The following is a 19,776-nucleotide window of genomic DNA, read 5'->3' on the forward strand; positions in this document are numbered from 1 at the left end:
TGTTGTTTATCCATACGCCACATAATAGCTTACATCTGCTAATCCCAACCTCCCACTCCATCCTTCCCCCAACCCTCCCGTTGTTCTCTAGGCCTGTGAGCCTGTTTTTGTTTCATAGATAGGTTCATTTGTGGCCTATTTGAAATTCCACATGTAAGAGATACCTTGTGGTATCTTTCTGATTTACTTCACTTAGTATGATAATTTCCGGGTCCGTCCATGTTGCTGCAGATGGCATTATTCTATCCTTTTTATGGCTGAACAATACTCCATTGTATGCGTGCACCACATCTCCTCCACCCATTCCTCTGTTGGTGGACATTTAGGTGGTTTCCATGTCCTGGCTGTTGCAAATCGTGCTGCTGTGAACATAGGGTGCATGTATATTTTTGATTTATACTGGATATGTGCCCAGGAGTGGGACTGATGGATTGTACGGTAATTCTGGGCTTCCCTGGTGGCTCCGTGGTACAGAATGTTTGCAGGGTGGGAGACCCAGGTTCAATTCCTAGGTCAGGAAGATCCCCTGGAGGAGAGCCTGGCAACCCACTCCCAATTCTTGCCTGGAGAATTCCATGGATAGAAGAGCCTAGAGGGCTACAGTCTGTGGGGTCAGAAGGAGTTGGACATGACTGAAAGACAGCACACACGTGGTAATTCTATTTTTAGTTTTATGAGGAACCTCCATAGTGATGGTTGTTCAGTCGCTAAGTCGCTAAGCACACCAGGCTCCTCAGTCCTCCACTATCTCCCAGAGTTTGCTCAAATTCATGTCTACTGAGTCAGTGATGCCAGCTAACCATCTCATCCTCTGCCACCCTCTTCTCGTTTGGCCTTCAGTCTTTCCCAGCATCAGAGTCTTTTGCAATGAGTCACTCTTTGCATCTGGTGGCCAATGTATTGGAGCTTCATCATCAGTCCTTCCAATGAATATTCAGGGTTGATTTCCTTTAGGATTGACTGGTTTCATCTCCTTGCAGTCCAAGGGATTCTTAAGAGCCTTCTCCAGCACCGCAGTTTGAAATAGTGGCGGTACCAACTTACATTTCATCATTGGTCACTGTATTTTCTCAGTTCTACAGTTTTCTTTTGGTTCTTCTTTATATCTTGTGTTTCTTTGCTGAGACTTTTTATTTTCCATTTGTTTTGCGAGTGTTCATGATTACTTGTTAGAATATTTGTATAACAGCTGCTTTAAAGTCTGTGTCACAAATTTCTAACATCTGCCTTATTTTGGTGTTATGTCTGTTGATTATCTTTTCTCATGAGGGTTGAGATTTTCCTGTCTTTTCATATGCCAAGTAAAAAACTGGATTATATTCTGGCTATTTTGGTCATTATGTATGACACTTTGGGTTTTGTTTAGACCCCATGGAGAAGGCTTATGTTTTTGTTTTAGTGGACAAATGACCCTGTTGGTCAGGCCTCAAGTTCCTGGCAGCCCTCTGTGGGCTGTGGTTGCAGTTGTTCTCAGACCGTTTTTGCAGTGGCTGCTTGGACCTGTCCTGTGTCTGCACCTTCCAGTGCTCAGTCTGGGAGCTGGGCAGTGGTGTGGAAGCTGGGCAGTGGCCTGTTATCACAGTCTGGTGTGCTAATTAGGACAAGATCCATGCATGTCCAGCTTGGGAATCCACTTCGGAATTCAAAAACGTTATGGAGTCGCTTTCCTAGGTTCTTCACTCTCTGTGATCTCTCTGATATTTGTCCATTTCTTGGGAGTCTGAGAGGAGTAAAAGAAAGTAGACTTGGCACCCTTTCAGTGCTAGTTCAAATCTTGGTCTTCTTCCCCCAAATTGGTCTGCTCCAGTTTACTTTTCAGAATCTAAAAGTCGCCGCTGCAAGTGTTCTGTCCAGGTTTTCTTCAGCTGCATTCAGTGGCACAGCCAGGGTGCCATGTGGTTGCTCTGCCTGATTTGGATGTGGGAACGCCCAGAAGACAGTCTTAGCGTTCAAGAAAAGAGACCACCAGACACTGGCCTTCTGAGATGACCCTAGAGGCACACCCAGCACCACTCTATGGTGTTTCTGTCTCCACGCATCCTACCTGAATCTGATTGAGGCTCTAATTGGCTCAGTCAGTTCAGGCTGCTATAATAGAATGCCATATACTGAGTGCCATACATGATAAAAGCTTATTTCTCATGGATCTGGAAGTCCAGGATCCGAGTACCAGCATGGCTGGGTTGGTGGTGTGGCCCCTCTTTCTGGCTGTAACCTCACATGGCTTTCTGTGCACTCCGAGCGAGAAATTTCCTCCTCATCTTGTAAGGTGCTTATCCCATCATGAGAACATCACCCTCTGACCTCATGTAACCCTCAGCACCTCCCAAAGACTCCATCTCCTAATTCCATCTATTTAGGGGTTAGGGTTTCCACATATGAATTTAGGGGGAACACGAACATGCAATTGTTTCTCTTTATTTTTTTTAATTTTTTTCTTTTTGGTCATGTGTACAGCATGCGAGGTGCTAGTTCCCTGACCAGGGATTGAACCTATGCCCCTGCATTGGAAGCAAGAGTCTTAACCACTGACCACCAGGGAAGTCCCCAAACATGCAGTTCTTAATACTAACCACTAGTTTACAAAAATTCAGGGACAGAGGAACATACACATTAGTGGCTCCATGGGTAGACAAATCGCCAGATTCGGAATGTGGGACATTCTCCATCACTCAATTACATCCACAAATAAATTCTAAGAAAAAAATAATACAGGAAGGGGGAACCTACAGATTCAAAGAGACGAAGAGACAAACCAACCAAATGTAACATATGGATCTTGTTTCAACTCTGATTCAAACAAACCACTGTTTTAAAAAACTTGAGATGGTTGGGAAATCCCGAATTGTGGTTGTGTATCTAGTGATATTAAGGAGTTATTGTTAACTTTTTTAGTTTGAGGGTGACATTCTTACTTTTTAAAATAGTCTTTATCTTTGATAACTATATCCCAGAGCATATGAAAGTAAAATTACATGGTGTCTGGGATATGTTTCAAGTCTTTCCTCTGGAAGGGGGTGGGGGAGGTAATGATGGGCGAGCTGGGACTGAAACAGAATTGTCAGCATATTGGTACATTTTTCTTTCATTTTAATTATGGGTTTATTGCTTAGACGCTGGAAAATAAATTTTCTTCTTTCTTTTTTTTAAATTGAAGTATAGTTGATTTACATTGTTTTGTTAATTACTGCTGTATAGCAGAAGTGATTCATTATATATAGATATACTTTTTTTTAATATTCTTTTTCCTTATGGTTTATTGTATAATATTGAATATAGGTCTCTCTGCTATACAGTAAGACCTTCCGGCTTATTCATTCCATACATGAGAGTCCCCATCTGCTAACCCCAATCTCCTGCTCCGTCTCTCCTCCAGCTTCCCGCCCTCCGCCCTGACTCCAGCGACCATCAGTCTGCTTTTTTGTCCCTGATTGTGTTTCTGTTTCTTAGGTTCATCCGTGTCATATCCTAGATTCCGCCTGTAAGAGGCATCAGATGACATTTACCTGTCTCCTTTTGGCCTTCTCTCCCTCTGTATGATGATCTCTAGTTGCATCCATGTTGCTGCAGATGGCATTGTTCCGTCCTTTTTATGGCTGAGTAGTATTCCACTGTGTATGTGCACCGCATCTTCTCTGCCCATTCCTCTGTCAGTGGGCACGTACGTGGTCTCCGTGTCTTGACTGTCGTGAATACTGCCGCTGTGAACATAGGGTGCATGTAGCTTTTTGGATTGTAGTTTTGTCTGGATGTCTGCCTAGGAGTGAGATTGCTGAATCATACGGTCATTTTATTTTTAGTTTTCTGAGCAATTTGCTCAGTTTTCTGCAGTGATTGTACCAACTTACATTCCCGCCAACAATGTAGGAGGGTTCCCTTTTCTCCACACCCTCTCCAGCATTTGTTATTTGTAGACTTTTTAGTGATGTCCATTCTGACTGGTGCGAGGTGGTACCTCATTGTAGTTTTGATTTGCATTTATCTGATCTTTAGTAATGTTGAGTATCTTTTCAGTGCCTATTGGCCACCCATTTGTCTTCTTTGGAGAAATGTTGATATATAGGCCTTCTGCCCATTTTTGGATCATACTGGTAATTATTAAAGCTGGGTGGTGGAAATACAGGGGTTCCCTGTACACTCTCTGTTTTCATATGTAACTGGAATTTTCCAAAAATGGTAAAAAGAAATAAAGGATAAAGGAGTGGTTTTGTTGGGTGGTGTCTCAACTTCAGCAAATAATCGGACAGTCATATTTTTAAAGAATTTTATTACTCTGATGTGTTTTTCCACCATTTGCGTTCATTTGGCAGAAGTGAGGATAAGCAAGGACCAGTATCCCTTCCAGAGGATCACAGTGCTGAGATTTTGCCCTTTCACGGCCTTCCGTCCTCCTTTTTACTGTGTTTGGCCTCTTCCTCCTGCCTTGTTCTCAGACATCCTTGGCAGGAGGTGAAGCCCTGGACCGGCTGGCAGCACAGCTCTCCCCAGTCCCTTTTTGGTGAGCTCGAGGACTCCTGCCAGGAACTGAGATGGCAGACCAGTCTGGATGACCACAGTGGAAAATTCACTCAAGCAGAATCTTCTGCTGCTGCGTTCAGCATAGTTGTGCTCAGAAAACCCGCTGTGCTTCTGCCACTGCTGATCATTCCTGACGGTCCCCCTAAACAGCTGAATCACCAGCCAGTATATCTGTGTTTTGTATTCATGGAGCCCCTCAGTGCTTGTGTATTTCTGTAGCTTTATTCATGTCAACCTGGATGAGATTCCACAGTTCCTCTTCACCCCTTAGCAGATCCATGGGTGAAGCCTCAAGAAGCTGTGCCTGCATCAGTCAAAGGGGCTGGGTGAGCAGAGAAGAAGGGTACTTCCACTGCACGCTCCGAAGCTTCATCAGCATGGTCCCCTTAAAGGCTCCTGTATGACCTGCTTCCTTAGGGAGCTGTTGCTGGTCTGCCGAGGCTGGGCTTGTCTTTCCCTTGCCTGTTGGCACACCATCTTGGGCCTTCTTCAAACAAATGCCACCGAATCAGACGCCTGCCCTGAATACCTTGTAAAGATCACTTCTCCCCTCCCCAGCCTCCCCCTCTGTCTCCTTCCCCTGCTTCACTTTTCTCCTCTGCACTTACCACCACTTTTCATTTATTTTCTGCCATTGCTACTACACCATAATGGCCATTGGTTGGTTGGCGGTTCACAGCTGTACTCCTAATGCCAACTGTATGGTCTGGTTCAGTCTCCACACGTGGTAAACGCATGTGGAATAAATTACACTTCCCGCTTTATCTTAGGTACCCACTGACCTGCCTGTCTCCCCAGTAGAGTGTAAGCTCTTTAAGAACAGACTGGGTTTTCTTTCATCCCCAGTGCCTATTAGAGGGCTTAATTTACAGGAAATAGTGAGTAAATGTCTGTGGAATGAATGGATCAGGCAACTAATCAAACACAGGGTTAAAGAAAAAGACAGGCAGTCAGGATATATTCTTGACATGGGCATATCTTGGTCCTCTTCTGTGGTTGCAGATATACACCCAGAGACCACATTTAGGTTGCACATTGTGGATTCACCCCAGTTGCTGTCTTCTTTCAGATTCATTCTCTTTCCGAGATTTCTATGCCAGACACCATGCACGATGCTGCGAGGGATGTAGAAGTGGCTTTGTTGAGATGATGCGCAAGCCAGGGAGACCAAAATCATCTTACCCAAGTAATTACATTATGGGTGGACAGCTGGGAGTACTGTGAGAATTGCTAATCAGAGGAGAGGTTACTTCCCTCTAGGCTTACCAGAGCAGGTTGTTGAAAGAGGTGGATCCAGGAGGATGGGTACCATTTAAAAGCTGTCAATATAGTTCCATGAAGTCTTTTAGGCTGAAGGCCCAGGCAGAGGCAGAGAGGTGTGCAGACCATGCAGGGCATAAGATGCCACTTGGCTGACAACGACTGAGCACCTAAGTATACGGCACACTGTGATATGCTCTACCTGTTTGGTCTCACTTTAGGTTGGCAATACTATGACTCTCTTTTGGTAGATAAAAAAATGAGACCCGGAAAGATTAAATAACTTATCTAAAGTCACACAGTAAGTGGCAAAATTGTGACATCAACCCAGGTGGTTATAAATCCAGGGTCTGAACTCTTAACCACTATACTATAATGTGTATCCCCAGTGATAATTACTTTTATAAGCATTTATTGAGCATCTGCTATGGGTCACATGCGATTCTCAGTTATTTGGGTGTATTATCTCACTTGATATTCACAAAATCTTAAGACACAGGCACTATTCCTGTTTCTACTGTGCATGCATGCTAAGCCCCTTCAGTCGTGTCTGACCCTTTACGACCCCATGGATTGTAGCCCACTAGGCTCCTCTGTCCATGGAGAGTCTCCAGGCAAGAATACTGGAGTGGGTTGCCATTCCCTTCTCCAGGGGATCTTCCAGACTTTGGGATCAAACTCACATCTTTTAACATCTTCTGCATTGGCAGGCAGGCTCTTTACCCACTGAGCCACCTGGTAAGTCCACATGATGAAATTGAGGCTGAAGAATTTAACTAAAGCTAATGTCATGTAGCTCGTGAGTGGTAGAGCTGAAATTTGAACCCAGGTGGATTTCATTCCCTCACTATTAATCATTACAGAAAAATGTATGCTCGGAAGGGTAGGCTGCGGCAGGTCATGAAAAGTTAACAGTCTGGTTAATAAGTTCTAGGGATGTGATGTACAACATGATAAATATAATAACACTGTGGTATGTTATATATAAAGCTGTGAAGGGAGTAAATCCTGAAAGTTCTCATCACAAGAAAAAAACTTTTTTATTTCTTTAATTTTGTATTTATTTGAGATGATAGATGTTCACTAACCTTAGTGAGATCATCATTTCATGATGTATGTAAATCAAATCATTATGCTGTGTGGTTAAACTTACACAGTGCTGTACATCAGTCATATCTCAATAAAACTATAAGGAAAAAAAGTTAACAATCTAAGATTGTATTTTATTCCCAGTGAGGAGCAGTGGATTCTGAGCTGAGTGCAGAGTGAGGAGAGGGAGAAGGCCGAGCATGACTGGAGCCTGGTCCCTTTTTTAAAAAATTTATTTTTAATCGGAGGACAATTGCTTTACAATGTTGTGTTGATTTCTGCCATACGTCAGCGTGAGTCAGCCACAGGTACACATATGTCCCCTCCTTCTTGAACTTTCCTGCCACCTCCCACCCCATCCCACCCTTGGTGGTCGCTTTAAGACAAGTGGACCCAAGGAGCAAGGGAGCGGGTGGGGAGAGAGGTAAGGATGTCAGTGTTAGCCATGCAGAATTTGAGGTGAAGGGGACAGTCAGGCAGAGGTGTCCACGAAGTGTCAGGAGAAAGAGGATTGTCCCTGGAGGGAAGATCTGGGGAGCCATCCGTGGTGACCGAACCGGTGAAATTGAAATTGGAGGGAGGCAGGCTGGGGGTGGGACAGGAGGTAGCCGGCTCAGGAAGCCTCTGCAAGGAGGAGGAGGTAAACAGCGATTAGCAATGACTTAGGCTCTGCCGCTGCCACTGTGCTGCCTCTAGAGGGCTTCTGAAAATTCACGTCCTCCAGGTCCTTGTGTGCTCAGTCGCTTGAGTTGCGTCCAGCTCTTTGTGACCCTATGAACTATAGTCCACCAGACTCCTCTGACCATGGGATTCTCCAGGCAAGAATACTGGAGGGGGTTGCCATTTCCTCCTCCAGGGGATTTCCCCACCCAGGGATCGAACCCGTGTCTCCTGCATCTCCTTTATTGCGGGTCGATTCCACGTCCTTAGAGGCTGGGGAAAAGGCAGATGGGATTGAGGAACCTTTGCCTCCTCCTGCTTGACCAGAGTGGCAGCCTTTCCCTTCCTGCAGACTCCTTCTCCTTGCCCTCGGAATGCCGCGGCACGTGGCCCTGCTGTGTCTCGGGGGGCAGAGGGGCTGCTCTGAAAGGCAGCACGAACTTGCCTCTGGCTGCAGACAAGCCGCCTCTTCTTTGAAGGTCAGGGCTGCCAGCATCTTGCAGGCCACAAAGGAAGCAGTGCTTGTTAATGGGTCGGATTATTGGCAGAGAGGCTTAGGGCCGGACATCCTCGGTCCTGGAACAGAGGAAGTCTCGGGGCAGCTCCGTTTCCCCCAGTTGCCTGGTTCCCAGGGATACGGGGGCTGGGAAGACAAGATCCCCGCGGAGACGGGGAGATTGGGATGCTTGGCAAGGAAGTGAGTGATCACCACCACCTCCCTGGACTGCGGAGCAGATGGGGGTGTGGGGGCTGAGGGCGAGGAGGTTCTCATTGATGTGTTTTGCCAAGAACGCTTTGAGGTGGGAGAGGGGCTGACTTCACAGACTTTAAATGGATTAAAGGCGATATTTCCTACATCCTGCTGGAGATAGATGGCTTCATTTCCTGTCTTGCAGCCGCTCAGTTGCTTTTGGATGACTTGCAGTGAGCCCTGGGTCTTTTCCTTCAGATGTGGTTGAAGTAATTGCCGCCAGTTTAATTAACCACTGAGTTTAACCTTAACTCACCCCTCCCTCCCTCTGGCGGGGAGAGACAACTTCTCTTTCCTGAGTCTTGTGGCCTGGGAAACATATTCTTAGATCCCTGTGTTTGTTGTGGTAAGAAGAGCTGGGGACTTTTGGAGTCACCGTTGAGTTTTTGAAGTTAACTCTGTAGACAGTTTTCTCCATCCCCATTGAAATAAACGCTGGAAAGAGCAGTATTCCTCTTGCTAGTTAAGTGAGTAGAATAATACATTTTTTCAGTGACTGGGAAACCTTAACAAGGACAAAGGAAACATACATGTGGAGCACATAAAATTTTGCTAGAAGACACAGACATAACATCCCAAAGTAGGAAGCGTTTCCTGGTTAGTTTATGGGCTGTCCAGCAGTTATGTTTCAGAGTTCTGGGTGAGTGGCCCGTGGCCTTGCAGGAACCCCTGAGCCTTGACCACTGTCTACCCCCCTGCCCAGAGCCTATACAGTTAGTCCACCGTACACACACCCTGAAATTTGCCTTAAGCCTGGTAAATGCTGCAGAGGCCCTGGGAGAAATAGAGTGAAACCTGAGTTGTCTGGGGTCTTTGCAGAGATTTTAGTCTGGGTAAATCTGAGTCTTTGACGGGGTTCGCTCTCAGATGTGTGTAGCTTGACTTCATCAGTGTCTCTCTGGTGACAGCACAGGACCATTCTTGGGAGCTCTATTGTTTAGACTGGGCTCCCCAGGTGGCGCTAGTGGTAAAGAACATGCCTGCCGGTTCAGGAGACATAAGAGACATGGGTTCAATCCCTGGGTGGGAAAGATCCCCTAGAGGCAGGCACAGCAACCCACTCCAGTATTCTTGCCTGGAGGATCCCATGGACAGAGGAGCCTAGCAGGCTACAGTCCATAGGGTCGCAGAGTCAGACAGGACTGGAGCGACTTAGCACGCACGTTGTTCAGACTGGGCTATAATACAGGGTTGCCTGTGGCTCCATTTAGAACTTCTTGGTCTCTTTTGAAACTATGTTAGGCTCTTCTGCTTTTGGAATTCCTAAGTGGCTTTTTATAGCTTTGGGGGCCCCTCCCCTGGTTGTCAGCTTTTACTTCTTGCTGGCGGCTTGTCTGCAGGTTGGCAGCAGCATCTTGTCTCCCTTCTGGTTTGCTGTGTCCTTGGGAACCGAAACACGAACCTTTTTGGAATTTACACAAACAGAGAATCAATAGACCTGGGGGAGGGGAGGGCTTGAGGGTCCTTCCTGAGGATGCTGCCAGCACTTGAAGGGCACTGACATCCTGAAGTATGTTTTGATGGTTCGGAGGCCTTTTTCTGGCTTGCTGCTGGGTTTAGGGAGTATTCTAGCATCCTTTGCCTCTCTTTCTCTGCCCTGCCTTGGAGGTGAGACATAGTGTTTTACAAGGAGCCATTGATAAGGAGGAATCCCAGGTGTGCCTGTTGACCTGTATCTACCTGTGTTCTCTGAGCAAATGGGCTATAAAATTCTGAAGACAGGGATCTGTAGACCAGAGATAACTGTGGGGAAAGAGTAAAGGAAAGTGAGTGATCACTGAAACATTTCTGCCAAATTAGACTCTTTAAAACTTCTAGTAGACTCTTTAAAACATACTGAAAAAGAAAAGTTAAATGAACACCTGTATTTCCCACACCCTATTTTAAAAGTCATATTAACTATGTGTGCGTGATACTCATTCAGTCGTGTCTGACTCTTTGTGACCCTGTGGATTGTAGCCCGCTAGGCTCCTCTGTCCATGAGATTCTCCAGGCAAGAATACTGGAGTGGGTTGCCATTCCCTTCTCCAGGAGATCTTCCTGACCCAGGGATTGAACCCAGATCTCCTGCATTGCAGGCAGAATTTTAACCATCTGAGCCACCAGGGGAGTCCCACATATTACCTATAGTTATGGCTATGGCTATGGTATGACCTAAATCAAATCCCTTATGATTATACAGTGGAAGTGAGAAATAGATTTAAGGGCCTAGATCTGATAGATAGAGTGCCTGATGAACTATGGAATGAGATTCATGACATTGTACAGGAGACAGGGATCAAGACCATCCCCATGGAAAAGAAATGCAAAAAAGCAAAATGGCTGTCTGGGGAGGCCTTACAAATAGCTGTGAAAAGAATAGAAGCGAAAAGCAAAGGAGAAAAGGAAAGATATAAACATCGGAATGCAGAGTTCCAAAGAATAGCAAGAAGAGATAAGAAAGCCTTCCTCAGCAATCAATGCAAAGAAATAGAGGAAAACAACAGAGTGGGAAAGACTAGAGATCTATTCAAGAAAATCAGAGATACCAAAGGAACATTTCATGCAAAGATGGGCTCGATAAAGGACAGAAATGGTATGGACCTAACAGAAGCAGAAGATATTAAGAAGAGATGGCAAGAATACACAGAAGAACTGTACAAAAAAGATCTTCACGACCCAGATAATCATGATGGTGTGATCACTCAACTAGAGCCAGACATCCTGGAATGTGAAGTCAAGTGGGCCTTAGAAAGCATCACTACGAACAAAGCTAGTGGAGGTGATAGAATTCCAGTTGAGCTATTCCAAATCCTGAAAGATGATTCTGTGGAAGTGCTGCACTCAATATGCCAGCAAATTTGGAAAACTCAGCAGTGGCCACAGGACTGGAAAAGGTCAGTATTCATTCCAATCCCAAAGAAAGGCAATGCCAAATAATGCTCAAACTACTGCACAATTACACTCATCTCACACGCTAGTCAAGTAATGCTCAAAATTCTCCAAGCCAGGCTTCAGCAATATGTGAACCGTGAACTTCCTGATGTTCAAGCTGGTTTTAGAAAAGGCAGAGGAACCAGAGATCAAATTGCCAACATCCGCTGGATCATGGAAAAAGCAAGAGAGTTCCAGAAAAACATCTGTTTCTGTTTTATTGACTATACCAAAGCCTTTGACTGTGTGGATCACAATAAACTGTGGAAAATTCTTCAAGAGATGAGAATACCAGACCACCTGACCTGCCTCTTGAGAAACCTGTATGCAGGTCAGGAAGCAGCAGTTAGAACTGGACATGGAACAACAGACTGGTTCCAAATAGGAAAAGGAGTACATCAAGGCTGTATATTGTCACCCTGTTTATTTAACTTATATGCAGAGTACATCATGAGAAATGCTGGACTGGAAGAAACACAAGCTGGAATCAAGATTGCTGGGAGAAATATCAATAACCTCAGATATGCAGATGACACCACCCTTATGGCAGAAAGTGAAGAGGAACTCAAAAGCCTCTTGATGAAAGTGAAAGTGGAGAGTGACAAAGTTGGCTTAAAGCTCAACATTCAGAAAACGAAGATCATGGCATCTGGTCCCATCACTTCATGGCAAATAGATGGGGAAACAGTGGAAACAGTGTCACACTTTATTTTTGGGGGCTCCAAAATCACTGCAGATGGTGACTGCAGCCATGAAATTAAAAGATGCTTACTCCTTGGAAGGAAAGTTATGACCAACCTAGATAGCATATTCAAAAGCAGAGACATTACTTTGCCAACAAAGGTTCGTCTAGTCAAGGCTATGGTTTTTCCAGTGGTCATGTATGGATGTGAGAGTTGGACTGTGAAGAAGGCTGAGTGCCGAAGAATTGATGCTTTTGAACTGTGGTGTTGGAGAAGACTCTTGAGAGTCCCTTGGACTGCAAGGAGATCCAACCAGTCCATTGTGAAGGAGATCAGCCCTGGGATTTCTTTGGAAGGAATGATGCTAAAGCTGAAACTCCAGTACTTTGGCCACCTCATGCGAAGAGTTGACTCATTGGAAAAGACTCTGATGCTGGGAGGGATTGGGGGCAAGAGGAGAAGGGGACAACAGAGGATGAGATGGCTGGATGGCATCACTGACTCGATGGACTTGAGACTGAGTGAACTCCGGGAGTTGGTGATGGACAGGGAGGCCTGGCGTGCTGCGATTCATGGGGTCGCAAAGAGTCGGACACGACTGAGCGACTGATCTGATCTGATCTGATGGCTATATTTGGAGAAGAGCATGGCAACCCACTCCAGTATACTTTCCTCGAGAATTCCATGGACAGAGGAATGGTGGGCTGCAGTCCATGGGGTCGCAAAGAGTCAGACATGACTGAGTGACTAACACACACATGGCTATATTATTATAATTAATAGTACTATATTATAATACATTCTAATGTAACTGTATTAACTATAGTTAATAGTACCACGTTATATATTTGAAAATTACCAAGAGAGTAGATCCTTGTTCTCATCACAAAAATGATTTTGTAACAGTATGTGGTGACGGATGTTAACTAGACTTATTGCAATATATATCAATATCAAATCATTGCATTTTACACCCAAAACTAATATAATATTGTATGTCAGTTATTTCTCAATGGAAAAAAAACCATATTGCTGTATTCCTTATTTGCTTCAGGTTTTTAAAATAATAAAATCTTAACAAATATCATTACCAGTCTTCAGTACAGCCTTCTCTGATCCTGTCCTCCCCTTCTCTCCAGAGGCGTCCACTGACCTTACAATGCAAGTATGCATTTTTATAACTTGAATAATAGATAGCATTCTTTTGCATAGGTAATTTCATCTGAGTGGTACAACCCTATGCATATTTTTATATAACTTGCCAGTATCTTTTATAACTTTTTCCCCATGATTATATTTGTGAGATTGATCCATCTTGATTCTGGTCCTTTCTTATTTTGTATTTTTTGCATTTGAAGTATAGTTAATTTACAATGTTGTGTTAATTTCTGCTATACAGCAAAGTGACTGTTATACACACACACACACATATATATATATATATATATATATATTCTTTTAATCTTTTCTGTTATAGTTTATCCCAGGATATCGAATACAGTTCCCTGTGCTGTACAATAGGACCTTATTTATTGGTTCATTCATTTTTCACTGCTGTTCAGCAGGTGTTGGCCCCAAATTGTCCTATGCCCTGTTTGAAAGTTACTTAACTTTAAATGTGTTTATTACCCATAAATCAAGTTTTATTGGAACACAGCCCTGATCTTCATTTATGAGTTTTCTATGGTCACTTTGTACCACCATGGCAAAATTGAGTAGTTAAGAAAGAGGCCAAGACCCAAAGGTTACTAAAAGCTAGAATGTTTACTGTCTGGTCCTGTACAGAAGAAGTTAGCCATCTCCTGCTGTAAAATTGTGTTATAACAATGTAGCGCATGGTGTTAATTCGCCTGTGGGTGAATATTTGGGTCATTGCTAATATTTTTATTTTACAAACAGTGTTTTGGTGAACATTTGTGTAGCTGGAAGTGAAATGACCGAGCCGTGGGGCGTATGCCCCTTGAGCATCACCTGGTATCACTCAATTGGTCTCCGAGGTGGATCTACAAATTTACACTCCCACGAGCAGTCTCTAAGACTTCCTCTCCCTCCCCAGCCACAACCTGGAATTTTAAGACCTGAAGTTTGGCAAGTCTGCTGCGGTTCAAGTGGTGCTTTCGTTTCTGGCTGCTGTCAACATTTTTTTCAAGTTGTTACTGAGCGTTTGCCATTGCTCTGATGGGAATTGCCCAGTCATGTCCTTTGCCCATTTTCCTATTGTTTGTCTTTTTTCTTTTGAATTGTGAGAGTTCTTTCTATATTCTGATTCTGGTTCTTTTGGTTATATGCATTGGAAACACATATATGTATTCATTCTATGCACCGAGACTGGTTTTTGGTCCCGGTGGATTCTTTATCAGTACAGCTGTGTGTTAAGGTACAGACAGTCTTCATTCATTTGGAGCTATGTGTGCTCTGGACAGGGCTTCCCAGGTGCTAGTGGGAAAGAACCCGCCTGCCAGTGCAGGAGATACAAGAGATATGGGTTCAGTCCCTGGGTTGGGAAGATCCCCTGGAGGAGGACATGGCAACCCACTCCAGTATTCTTGTCTGGAGAATCCCATGGACAGAGGAGCCTGGCAGTCTACAGTCCATAGGGTCGGACAGAGTCAGACACGACTGAAGCAACTTAGCACACATGCACATGATCTGGATATACTCATACTTACACATATGCACGCATATATGTGGTACATGTGTATGCACATGCTCGCATATGACTTCTTTTCCTTGGAAAAGTTTATGAGGTTGGAAGGGTCTAAGGCTGAAGAAAGGTCAGTAGACACCAGCAATGTCTTCAATATTGGTTCAGCACAGCCCTCCTACTGGGGGTAGGGGGATTCAGGTAAGTTTGCAGCAGCCCCTTCTTGCAAGTCTTCCCATTCGAGGTGGGATTTTCCACTTTTCCAAGGCTGTCCATTAGAGTGAGCTGATTGTTGTCGATGCTTTGGCTGCATGGACGTGACCCACAGGGTCCCAGGGAAGCCAGAGGCCACCATGGTGGGATGCTGAAGGGTTTGGAGGGCTGCCTTGGACAGAAACCAAATGTGACTTGTGGTTTTGGGTTTCCCCTTTCTGGTTTTGGCTGAAGTCAGACTTTGGTTTCAGCATGATCAAGTGGAACCATTCTCTGACCCACAGCGATTTAAGTAATTAAAACTTCCATTTCCAGGCCAGACTCCTATTGCTTGCCTTCACACTGGTCCCTCATCTTCAAAACTAAGAGTGCTGGCTTCCCCATCCCTCTGCTTCCTCTGACCTTTCAGATGAAACTTTCTGAGTTGACAAGTTAAAAAATAAAAAATTCCACAGCCCTTTGGGTCTGCAGGGCCCTGTGAAGTTTGCAGTCTGCAGCTGTGATTGCAGTGCCTCTTGACAATCGCTCTGTGAGGCAGATGGGAAAGATAAATGACAACTGCCATCTTGCCGGTGAGGACCACCCAGAGATGCTGGCGCTGACTTGTTCCTAAGCCCCTAACCGTCTTCAGTGCTGGGTCTGTCATCCTGCCCTGGTACCGTGTATAATGCAGGTGCTGGCTCAATTCATAACCCAAGGTCCCAGGAGGGCCCGTCTGCATCATCACCAGTGTTGCTCCTTCGGGAAGGGCCACGCTCTGGAGGACCAAGGCAGACATAACTTGGGGAGCACGTCCAACATTTCCTGCGCCCCTGTGTGTCAGACTCTGCACTGCACATTTTCTCACGTGTCATCTCCTTTGAGCTGTAAGTAGCAGGGCCAGATTCATGGATCTGTGACCAGCACAGGATTCGTGCTTAGCTCCGAAGCGTGCCAGACTTGCTTTTATGCCCAGCACTTATTTTTTTGAATTTTTAAATAATTTTTGAAAAATGACCTCACATTGTCAGTTCGCAGTGGGCCCTCAAATTATGGAGCCTGTACTGTGCACGGAAAAAGGAGTTGAGGCTCAGAGAAGTGAAATAAGTTACCTTAGATCACACAGCTAATAAATGGCAGAGTTGGGGCTGGAGTAATTTCTCCTTTTGCCGCTTCATTTATCGAAAATAGAGCCCTGGAAAGAGCCTTGCTTGAATTGTGCTGCAGGGAATGGCGAAGCAAGATAAATTGTGCAGTAGAAACAGTGATTTTCCATGGAGATTTGCTTCGTTAAGGGGTTTTGTGTTGACTCCACACTGGCTGGTTGCCACCTTCTTCCTTGAGGAGAAAGGCTTTTTCTGTCATTTTTCTTTTTAAGGTTTCTGAAAGTGCTTGTATCTGGGGGCCATTCCGGCTGACCAAGTGGGTTAATGGTTTTTTTTTGTTTTTTAATTGCAAAGTAGACCACTGCGCTCACCTGGGTGAGCTGGAGAAACACGAGCACTTACCGGGAAGGTCCATAGTTAGGTAACCAGTAGGATCCAACATGCCCCTGGATTACGTGTGCCATTGCTCCGTCAGCGGCAGAGGTTCATGAATCCCCAACCCAGCTTCTCCTTCCATCTTTGCTCTTCTCTGTGTGTCCTTATGTTACTGACCGTTCCATTCCTGACTCTCCTGGGAGATTCCGGTTTTGCTCTAGACCCCTCAGAGGCTGCTGACCCACCTCGAGGTGGGCCAGTTGGGGCTGGGCATTGCCCTCTGGCCATGTTGGTATGCTTATAGGGCACCAGCATTATGCTTTGGAAGAAGCTTCTATTTTTCTTTTCAAATAATTTATTTTTTAATGTAAGTTTTATTTTTAACACCAAAAACGTTTTGTACTGGTGAATAGCCAATTAGCAATGTTGTGATAGTCTCAGGTGAACAGTGAAGGGACTCAGCCATATATATGCATGTATCCATTCTCCTCCAAGTCCCCCCTCCCATCTAGGCTGGCACATAACGTTGGTCATGTACACACTGCTGTATTTAAAATGGATAACCAACCAAAACCTGTGGTATAGCAGAAAAAGGAGCCTTTAGAATGGGACAGAGTCAGTCTTGCCCTATCCAAGTCATTGCTTGACCAGTCTCCCAGGACAGGCTTTGAGACAGCCATCCGAGCTGAGTTCGCTGCTTCCAGAGCAGGACATACCCCTAGATGGAGAAGGTTCTGGGCATCCCAAGGGGACTGGCTAACCTCCCTGGTAACCTGCTCTGTTCTCCCTTCACAGCAGCAAACCCTCTGCTCTGCTCCACTGCCCGATACCACTGCAAGAATGGCCTCTGCATTGACAAGAGCTTCATTTGTGACGGGCAGAATAACTGTCAAGACAACAGTGACGAGGAAAGCTGTGAGAGTTCTCAAGGTAGGAGCCTCCCAGGTTCATAAAAAAAACAAATAAATTACGACACCGCACCACAGTAACACAGAAGAAAGCAACTCCCATCCCACCTCCAAGTACAACAGCTGTGTTCATTTCTGCTCTTAGCACGCAGCTCTCGTACACATGGTTTTAACCATAGCCCATCTACCATTTTGTGCTTCATATTTCTCATGCATTCAATAGCAAATACACGTTTTTCTCTTCAAAATTGTAATTTGCCCAGTCGCACTGCATATCGTGACAGTGGTCTCTACTATGGTTTTCTAAGTAGTTGCATTGTTGGGAGCCACTGAGGTGTTTCCATTGAGTTACTTCTTCAGGATAAATTCGGCAGAGTAAGACATCTGCGCAGTTCATGACTACATCTCATCATATAGCTGTTGGGAAATTTAAAAAATTTTTCCGCTGCTGCTAGTATTATCTGTGTGTATCAGGTTTACAGTAATATCCCAAGAGTTCACTCTGGTCCTCTTTTCCCTATTTTGGCTGATGTAGTAGTCATAGAATGATAGTTCCCCAAATGCTTTAGTTTGCATTTCTCTGATGATGAGCTAAGGTAACATTTTCTCCTGGGTGTTTGTTACTACTTCATTTCCTCTTGTGTGAATTGCCTATTCCTCTCAGAGCTGTTGAATGGAAACCAAAGGATGCATTTGGGGATGGAAAGATGAGCTTTTTAGGGAACCCAGAAGGACACTCAGGGGCCATAGCCTCCCCTGTTAAAACTGACCAGATACCTTTTCTTATTCATTGACTCTTTTCCAGTTAACACATATTTATTTCTTCAGTGATTAGAAAAAAATACAACGATTTTAAAAATGCATGTCAATTTTAAGGCATCCTAAAAAGTATATATTTCTAATGTTATAAGCTGGTATCATCCATATGCAATCATTACTTTTCTCACTTAGTATTAAGTTGTTGTGATCCACCCGTATTATTTTGCTAGTAGAGATAATTTGTTTTGACCGTTATTCAGTACGCCACTCTATGATTGTATCACTGATTACAGATATAATAATGCTGCAAAAAAGAAAAACAAGATAAGGATGGATAACTGGTTAACTCATATGTTGGGAGGTAGGGTGGTTGGGAGGTAGGATGAAGTTAGATGGAGATTCCTTTCAAGGTCCTGGCTGTAATTTTAGTAGGTATTTATTACATTGTTAAGAATGAATGAATGAACAGATGGGCCATGCATAGAGCCCTGGTGAGAGTGGGCCACACATTAAGGCTTATGATCAATCCATTCCATATGCCTGAGGTCCTTAGATGAGAAAAGACAAAATCTGTATCTACTTGGACTTTGCCAAAATTTGTACAGAGAGCAGCTCTGGAAGGTGGGTCTTGGGCAGAGTTAGCCTCTGATTGTCCTGGCCTAGAAAAATCCCCTCCTTGTGTCCTCTCCTCACAAGTGGCTCTCAAAGTTTAGCTATCAGACCAGCAGGATCAGCATCACTTGGGAACTCTTTACCGCAAAGTTCAGACTGTACCCAGACCCATCGAACGGACCCTAGGGGTGAGTCCAGCAACAGTCTGTGTTTTAATAGGCCCTCCAGATAAATTGAATTCATGTGAAAATCTGTGAACCACTATAATCTATTAGCGATATGAATGTCCCTGTGCTCTGGGTGTAACTCTAGTATTGAAGGGTATGCTTTTCTCTGTCAGGCAGCTTCTAAATGTAAACTGACTGCTAATTTTGCTGCTGAAAGGAACACCAGTGTGCCCATGCGGGGGGAATACCTGACCCATCTGGGGCTTTTAAATGTCTTCCTGAAGAATTTCAGAGGCATCTTGAGTAGACACTATATTGTGTAGGATTTGACCTATTGTCATCTTAATAATAGCTAACGTTTATCGATCCCTGCCCTGTACCAGCTACTGTGCTGGGCACCTTCTGTACATGAACTCCTTTAGTCAAAATATTAATACATCCCAGCTGCTTCTGCTGGGCTTCCAGACCTCAGAAATTACATCATTGCTTCCAGTTGATGTGGGAAAATAAAATGATATTTTATGATGCTTATTTTGATGGAATGGAGAAAACTGACCTCAAGACAGGAAATAGGGTGCTTGACATACTTTTCCTCTAATTTGATGAGGGTATGAAAAGGTCGTGTCTCCACTGAGAGCCTCCAGCTTTGTGTGCGCCTCTCCTCTCTTCTTCCTCTCGTCCCCATCTACTTCCTTTCCTTACATGTGGCCTTGCAAAGCAACAAACCCTGCCAGGACTCGGAGGCGGGAATGGGACCATGAAAGTGCAGTCATTACTGTACCTCTCAATTCCCGATGGGATGTATTGGAGACCAAACACTATGGTGGAATCGAATTTTAGTTGGGGCTTCACTGATTGGAAGTGTAAACCATTACAAGGTAATTCCACGAGCAGTGGCTTTGGAGCAGTCTTTGGAAATGACTTTCTGTTGCTTAGGAACCTTCCCTGAGAGGGTGCATCTGAGGGTCAGCAGGTGCTGCTCTGCACAAATTGGCGGTGGCCAGCACCTAGGTGGTCTTAAACACGCTGGATTCAGTCCTGGTTGAACCGATAGGTTCTTGCCAACTTTGGATGCATAACTGACGATGGCAGGCCACCCTCAGCAGTACCCAGCCCCTAGGGTTGATGTTTTGGTATGA

The 19,776-nt window shown here is 44.6% G+C and overlaps 1 protein-coding gene across 5 annotated transcripts in view; it reads left to right on the forward strand.

Moving 5' to 3' along the window:
- LDLRAD3 (low density lipoprotein receptor class A domain containing 3) overlaps window positions 1-19,776 on the forward strand; it is a 274,030-nt gene that overhangs the window by 134,101 nt on the left and 120,153 nt on the right. For 3 of the 5 annotated variants that reach the window (XM_086341148.1, XM_086341151.1, XM_086341153.1), the window contains one exon: window positions 16,987-17,121. In XM_086341148.1, the coding sequence (XP_086197274.1) occupies window positions 16,987-17,121 (135 nt within the window). The remainder of the gene's footprint in view (window positions 1-16,986; window positions 17,122-19,776) is intronic. The other 2 variants (XM_086341150.1, XM_086341152.1) reach the window with 1 other exon arrangement.

Source organism: Bos grunniens, chromosome 15, assembly GCF_055505025.1.
Source record: "Bos grunniens cultivar Pamir isolate PY7600 chromosome 15, Bosgru_T2T1.0, whole genome shotgun sequence".
NCBI lineage: Eukaryota > Metazoa > Chordata > Mammalia > Artiodactyla > Bovidae > Bos > Bos grunniens.